Here is a 7,830-nt window from a genome sequence, read left to right as displayed (position 1 = left end):
GGGAACATTTTTTCAGATAAAATAATAATACCTGTATTATATTTTGTGAACATCAATTTAACTTTAAACAATTAAGTACTATAAGTTTAAGTGAAATTTAATTCCTTAAAAGTAAGTCATTCATAGTTTTCAAAGCAAATACAACATTTATTACCATTTCCTGTAGTGTGATCTGATCCTGGACCTGAACCTAAAGATGGCGTTTCAATATTTGTTCTTGTCCAATCAAAGTCATCTTTAAGTGTTTCCTGCTTCCAACCGCAAAAGTTAACTTCAAAGTCACAAATGATGTCAGCATTGATTGAATTAGCTGGATCTGCTATTGCTGGTTGAACTGATAGAGAAAGATGGACAAATTATATATAATATATCAACGTTTTAATGAAATTACAGTTCAATGTATATTTAATATGAGATTGAAAACTTACTTTGGCAATCGTTGTCAAGGAAAACAACATCATCAATAGCGATGTCACCACGGAAGTCAGAGCCTTTGATGCCCTCAAATATAACCTACAGAACATTTCAGAAAAATTAGGTGTTTTCTCAGAAGAAAAGCTCTTTTTCATCTTTAATGAATTTTTGCAGAATTAATTTTCTTAGTTATTCTAAATACTGTAATTATACATATAGACAATCAATTATTGCTTAAAGAGTTTGGAGGACTACTGTCGTTCTTAAAGCATGCCACACCAAGACTTGCAAGCATATATAAAATCAATATAATGTATCACAATTATTAGGCATAATAACTAGTGTTATTTATAATAATTAATCAACTTACAATCCACTTGAATGGTGAGACAATACCAAGCTGACCGCTCAACCATAAGTCCTGATCTGTACTTTGCTGTCCATACAAGGACCATGATTTAACCTCATTTGTACCGTTGTACTCCGCAACATAGATATTAAGATAGCCAATGTCCAAACCAAACATATGATACCAGAAGGTAACACACTTGCCAGAAGTAGCATCAAAGATCTCACTGACTAAGCGTGCACTGTCTCCAGTTGCCTGAGGACTAGATGTCTCAATGAACATGTAGTAGCCTAAGGAATAACAAAGTCATTATCGTTGTCTCATTGCTGATGATTTTAGGGGTACCCAATCAAATTCTGTGAACAGTAATATAGACATGTCTTACCTGTTCCATCCCCTACGGTGTGGTCAGTATTAGGACCGGTAGAAGCACTAGTTGTTGACCCTTGACCTCTCAACCAATCAAATTCATCATCCAGAGAATTGTAATACAAGCAGTAACCATTTTCAAAGTTACATTCCCCTAAAACAAATCATGTATTATAAATTAAATTATTCTTCATGGCATGGAAGATGCTTATACTGTATATGGTACAACTGGACTATTGTATTTTCTTTTTCATAAAGGTTTCACATAAATAGAAAAAAAAAAACTTATAGTACAATTAGATATTATTTTTACCTGCACCAGGGCATTTTCCATCAACATATGATATCTCATCAATAGAAATATCACTTCTGATTCCATTACCACGGATTCCTTCTAAAAATATCTCATAGTTCTGACTACTGGAAATCTCTACTACGCCTTGAATCCAGCGATCACCATAATCACCTGATCGAGTCCATAACACTTGATTGTTACCATTTACCTAAAAAAATGTTGAAGAAATTAGGTTGGATTGGAGGCCACCTAGGAATGCTGGGTGCAGTAAAGACATTTATAAAGACATCTCAGAGAGTTTTATAGTATAATGGTAATGAAATTGGATACATGAGGCATGGGTTTAAGACCTGTCCGTCACATATTTCTTGTATCCTTAGGCAAGATACTTTACTCTTTACTTAATCCTTTGGATGGGATGTAAAGCAGTTGGTTCAGTGTTAATACGCTGTTTACATAAATGATAAATATCTTGGTGTACAATTTGAAAAGAGTAGTTTACTGATCATTTCCTGTACACTGGCTGATCTGGGTGAACTCTAATGTACCGAGGAGGTAACCCAGAAACAAACAAAAAACAAAAGTAGACTATGAATTAGATGAATCTGTTCTGTTATTACTTACTCTGTATCCAAAATTAAGAGTTCCCATGTTTACACCAAACATATGATAATAGAAATGCCAACATTGGGTGGGTTTGTTTGATTCAAAGGTGTGAGTTGTTGAAAAGAGTCTGGCTAAATCACCCATCTTTCGAGGTGAGGATGTTTCGATGTACAAGTAGTTACCTACAAAAGAAAACGGGATTTTTTAAATATGACAGATACAACGTATGTTTCTTAATACAAGGGTTTAATGCTTGTCTGAAATCTCAATCTTTGTAGTTAAAAAGGTGTCATAAAATGGTGTTTCAATCATTTATCTCTATGAAAAGCCCTAAATACTATACCATCTTTCTATGCCTTACCGTAACCTGTACCATAGGTGACATCTGTAGGAGGTCCAGTGTTTGTAGTACCAGTTGACCCAGTCTTTCTTGTCCAATCAAAGACATCATTTTGATCTTGGACATAGCCACACAGATTTACATCTTCAAAATCACATGTTAAGAAGCCTATGAGAAGGAACAATGTGGATTAAAGTCAAGATATGTTGTAATGCATGTACACCTATGGATAGCATGTCTCTATACAAGTACAAAAAAAAGAACCAAACTAGTAATAATAGTAATGCAGTAAATTTTTTCAGTTGGAATGCACATTGTTAGCTACTGGTTATAGACTAAAGTATCTGTATAGTACATCACTAAGGGTGGGATTCAAACCCACAACTTCTTGCTTATAGCATCAGACCATACATATACAGTACTTTGGAAACTATAACTTACCTGGACAAGATCCTTCATATATTCTGATATCATCAAGCGCTATATCACCATTGTAGCTGGAGCCAATAACACCCTCAAACACAATCTGGAAATACAAAAATTAGCAGTTAATTTTACAATATCACTGTATTGACAAGAAAGATACGCAACCAATAATTGTTTGACAAGAATTTTGGGATATCCTGAAGATGGGATATACTTCTATTTGAGTAGCTTAAGTAATATTATATATTGTTTGAAGGTTTGCATGGCGGTGATCAAATCCTGAGGTGATCAAAGCATATTGATCGAAACGTCAAGAAACTCAACAATTATTTTTAGAACTAATATACGTGGTGTACCGCAAACTTTATATTAAGTAATATTGTGAATTTGTATGTATTTTAAGCGTTTTAATAATGGTTTACAGAAAAATAACAGTTCCAACCTTTGAAGTTGATGTTGAGACTAACTCATACTGTCCATAAATCCAACTGTTGGAACGAGTACCCTGCCTACTCCACTGAGCACTGCCTAAGGTACCACCAGTCTGAACATACAAATTGAGAGAATCGATGTTGGAGCCATACATGTGGAACCAGAAATCAACACATTTAATCGGAGATGATGGAATGTCAGCACTCATGAACCTAGCTTTGTCTCCTGGTAAGCGTGGACTGGATGCCTCTGTGTACATGTAATATCCAGCACCTAAAAATACATAAAGAGTAATAAGTATACATTTTTTTTAACTGACCTCAGCTTGTTGAATATATCAGCAGTCTTTGAACTCCTGAAATTATTCTCTCAATAATAAACATAATACTCCATAATCTTTATTCAAGAAGTAATCAGTATGGAAAACTTACTTGTTCCTTTTGTGTGGTCATTGATTGGTCCACTGCTAGTAGTTGATGTAGGTCCTTGTGCTCTTGTCCAATCAAATTCATCGTCAGTAGCTTGGCTCCATGAGCAAAGATCAAACTCAAAGTTACAGTTCCATTGGGTTGGAACTATTCAAAGCAATAAGACATAATGATGTCGTTGTTAATATATTCAATATGATGCAATAATTTTAATGTGTATGCTTATGTATTAAAGGTTACTTACTTGGAGTAGTGAGTGTCACAATTGGACGTGCAGTTGTTGGTCTTGCAGTGACAGGTGGCGCTGTTGGGCCAACATTTGGGTCAGCAGAAGGTGGCTGAACAGAACATGATCCTGTAGCAAATGTAATGTCATCAATCGCCATATCTCCCAGGTGGTTTGAACCTCGAACTGCTTCAAAATATACCTGAAAAGCAAAGAAAAATCTTGAAATTATTTTCTAGTACAACAATACTTTATAACAAATTAGAAAAAAAAATATTACCTTTTCATTTATCTTTATGTTTGAAAGTTGTTGTGTTGTAAAGGTCAGCTATAAAGTATTTAACTATGAGGATATTCGTATTGATAAAAAATAAAAGTAAATTGTTGCAGACAGCGGTAACATTATTAACTTTGATATGAGAGAATACTGATAATTGTTATATAATAACTTTCTACAGTACTTACGACAAATGTATTCAAACTTGTTATTGGAAGTTGAGCAGAAACCCAGCTATTTCCAAAATCAGAGTACAGTTGCCACAGTAAGACTTTACCTGAGCCAGCATCTACATAAACACTAAGGGTACCCATGTTGGACCCATACAAGTGGAACCTGTAAAAAGAAAAAGAACATGTTATTTCCCAAATATCCACCCTCTCATGCATGTCAAAATAAAAAATTAATTTGAAAAAATATCATGTAATTGTAGCTTATACCGTACAAAATGAAATTAGGCCTAACTAATCTAATCGGAAACTACATATATAATTTATGATTGATAGAACTTACCAAAACTCCATACATTTACCAGAAACTCCAGGAGATTGTAGGTTTTGACTAACAAGCCATGCCTTGTCACCAGGAATTCTAGGATTGGACATCTCGATAAACATGTAGTAACCTAATTTTTTTTTAAAGTGTAATTAAGAAGTGTGGTAACAATAATATTAAAGAGTCTTTATCAACACAGTCATCTATTTTTTTTAAAGACCCTTGGCACTGACCAACACAAAGCATTATTAAATATTATTAGAAATCTGATGTTTGTAACAAGAGTTAAACCAATGTGTGTATTATAAGTACCCTGGTCATCTCCTCTTGTGTGGTCATCAATTGGTCCTGTAAGTTTACCAGCATCAACGCCCTGACCACTCAGCCAATCAAAATCATCTCCATTAGCAGTGTTCATCCAAGTACAGAGTCCATTCTCAAAGTTGCAATCGCCAGGTGGAGAACAAGCACCATCTCTGACTGAGATATCATCAATTGCAATATCACCTTTGCTGCCAGTTCCAATCACTCCTTCCCAAACAATCTTTAAAATAAAAAAAAAATAATTTAAGATACATTATCAATATAAAATAAATATAATAATATCAATGTCATCGATATAAACCTGTCAGCATTCCAGGTGAAAGAAATTAAATGGTGATGGGAAGGACACATAAAAAGAACTCAAGATAATAGATAGACCAAGATGTTCACAGAATGGTAACCAAGGGTAAAAGAAGGAGAGGGAGACAAAAGAAGAAGATGGAGAGATGAGATCATCAAATACACAAACGCGGCAACCTAGACGAGAATGGCATTTGACAGAAGAAAATGGAAATTGCTGGAGGAGGGCTTCAACCAACAATGGATGACGACAGCCTGATGATTAATGATCAATAAATCACTGAAAATGATAGGTTTTGATCTAGTCTTATAAACACTGAAAATATGCAAAACGCACCCTAGTTAAAATTGAATTCTTAACCTAGGCTTACCTGAAAGTTTGAACTGTAGGTAGCCGTGACCTGTGCTGTGTGCCATACATCACCCTGGTCACCACTTAATGTCCACAGCAACTGTTTCTGACCAGTGATGCCCGAAGGTTGCACATATACATTCAGTGTTCCCATATCAGCTCCATTCATGTTGTAGTAGAACTCTGCACATGAGCCGGTGGATGCTTGTCGGGTCTCGCTAATCAGACGAGCTTTGTCACCAAGCTTACGTGGCGCTGAGGCATCAGTGAAATAGTAACCACCTGATTAGGATATAAAAAACAGTAAGCTCCTTTTAAAAATTTGAAAATTTGCCCAACCTGACATGGAAATGAAATGGGAGATTTGGAAGCTAAATATATTTTGAGCTTAAGCATAAGCGAATTCTATTATTCACATTTACCAATTTGTTTAAGAAGGAAAAACTATTTTTCCTACGAATTACTATATTCTATGGCGGAATAAATACCTCCATGTCTTATTCCTACTCTATCGTTCTGTTTCCCCACCTGTTATTATCAATGTTGCTTATAAAATGTAATTACCATATTTAGTCCCTAATGTATGATCAACAGATGGACCCGTGCCTGGAGTGCCGCTGGTTCCTGTTATTTGTCGCCAATTAAAATCATCTGCTGTATCTTGCGTGAACCCACAATCGTGGCCGGCCAACTCAAAGTCACAATATTCCCCTGAAAATAATCAACATATTTTTTTCATATAATGGGTTAGTGTGATTACCCATATGTGTAATAATATGTAACAAGTTCACCTGTTATTGCTACCAAATGCTTACAAAATACTGTACAAAGTAATGATGTGTAGGTCACACGTTAAATTCCAACATTACCTTGTGGTGGTAGGCATATTCCAACTTTGACTGTGACATCATCAATAGCAATGTCGCCACGATTATCAGTACCACGCACACCCTCAAATACAATCTAGTTAAAATATAGACAATGCTAAAAAATACAGTGACATAGCAGACTACTTTACTGTAACCATATTGATCATAATTGTTTGTATTTCCCAGTTGTTATAAAACTCAATAGTAATAATATTGTTTACTTAGTATTATCATGGAGCTATAAAATTAGATTTTTTAGCTCCATGATATTATTCACTAGCCAATTACTGAGATATCAACCCAGGTGTATAAATGGGTACCCAGTTAGATCTAGACACAACTTTGCGCTGTTTACCGGCTGCATATGGGAGTATGTTTCCATACGTGTTTGATCCCAAAAAATACTGGGGTAATAATGCTTGTAAAGCGCCTTTGAGCATGATTACTCATGAAAAGGGCGCTATATAAATGTGGTATTATTATATTATATTATTATTATTATACAACTCCCTGATCAACCTAAGCATTCTATCAAATCAAGAACAATGGAGTTGTTGATATCTATTGCTTTGTGTTTTTGTTTTGAAGCAAAACGATGTGTTTTACTTTAAACAAAGAAGTATATAAATCATAATTTTAATTAATGGAACTACTCAACAGAAACCTACCCTGAAGTTACTTGATGGTTTTAAATTAATTTCTGCATATATCCATTTATTAAGGTTTGTCCCTTCTCTAACCCATACAACATCACCAAGTGAGACACCAATCTTTGTGTACACATTCAGTATCTTCACATGCGTGCCATACATGTGATACCAGAATCGAAGACAGTGACCATCATCTACTGGTATTATGGAACTTTCTAGTCTGGCTGCATCGTTTGGCATGCGAGGACTGCTGGTTTCAATGTAACTATACCATCCAGATCCTATGAAAAGAAGGACACACAGCGGTGTAATGGGTTTAGTTTAGCCAGTGAACACTTATAACCGTTACGTCACTGAGGACACATTTAGCAGGTGTATTTAGCTTTACAAAATTATGTTAAGGTGAATACAATTTAGTAGGAAGTGCATCCATTATTTTAAGGGTGACCATTCTGAAATAATTAAATTAAACTATAATTTCATACAATCCACAGAATAAAACAACTCTAGTATCATTAAACATTTAAAAAAAAACGAAAAACAATGGCAATGACAATACAGTATATGTAGTGTTAGTTATATAATCCAAAGGCAAATTACTGAAAAAATGACAATGCTATAGGTATCAGTGCCTGGATCTCAATGGAGATACAAAAAAAAGCGAAAAGCTAAATCAAA

The 7,830-nt window shown here is 34.8% G+C and overlaps 2 protein-coding genes across 2 annotated transcripts in view; both read right to left on the bottom strand.

The window, feature by feature from the left end:
* Positions 1 to 116: 116 nt before the first annotated feature.
* LOC140055485 (MAM and LDL-receptor class A domain-containing protein 1-like) lies at positions 117 to 2,688 on the bottom strand. The gene is made up of 8 exons (XM_072100826.1): positions 2,643 to 2,688; positions 2,395 to 2,541; positions 2,052 to 2,215; positions 1,446 to 1,635; positions 1,149 to 1,286; positions 785 to 1,053; positions 429 to 513; positions 117 to 334 (listed from the first exon to the last, which is right to left on the bottom strand). Exons 1-8 carry the CDS (start codon positions 2,686 to 2,688, stop codon positions 117 to 119), a joined length of 1,257 nt encoding a protein of 418 aa, XP_071956927.1.
* A 68-nt stretch (positions 2,689 to 2,756) lies between these two features.
* The window catches only part of LOC140055484 (MAM and LDL-receptor class A domain-containing protein 2-like), a 24,847-nt gene continuing 19,773 nt past the window's right edge, over positions 2,757 to 7,830 (bottom strand). The window contains exons 32-42 of the mRNA XM_072100825.1: positions 7,171 to 7,433; positions 6,503 to 6,596; positions 6,198 to 6,344; positions 5,653 to 5,915; positions 4,970 to 5,201; positions 4,676 to 4,787; positions 4,351 to 4,498; positions 3,904 to 4,087; positions 3,663 to 3,806; positions 3,233 to 3,504; positions 2,757 to 2,899 (exon numbers count right to left, since the gene is read on the bottom strand). Of these exons, the coding sequence (XP_071956926.1) occupies positions 2,804 to 2,899; positions 3,233 to 3,504; positions 3,663 to 3,806; positions 3,904 to 4,087; positions 4,351 to 4,498; positions 4,676 to 4,787; positions 4,970 to 5,201; positions 5,653 to 5,915; positions 6,198 to 6,344; positions 6,503 to 6,596; positions 7,171 to 7,433 (1,955 nt within the window). The 3' untranslated portion in view covers positions 2,757 to 2,803. The remainder of the gene's footprint in view (positions 2,900 to 3,232; positions 3,505 to 3,662; positions 3,807 to 3,903; positions 4,088 to 4,350; positions 4,499 to 4,675; positions 4,788 to 4,969; positions 5,202 to 5,652; positions 5,916 to 6,197; positions 6,345 to 6,502; positions 6,597 to 7,170; positions 7,434 to 7,830) is intronic.

Source organism: Antedon mediterranea, chromosome 7 (assembly GCF_964355755.1).
Source record: "Antedon mediterranea chromosome 7, ecAntMedi1.1, whole genome shotgun sequence".
NCBI classification, from domain to species: domain Eukaryota; kingdom Metazoa; phylum Echinodermata; class Crinoidea; order Comatulida; family Antedonidae; genus Antedon; species Antedon mediterranea.
This window is presented reverse-complemented; position numbering and strand designations above follow the sequence as displayed.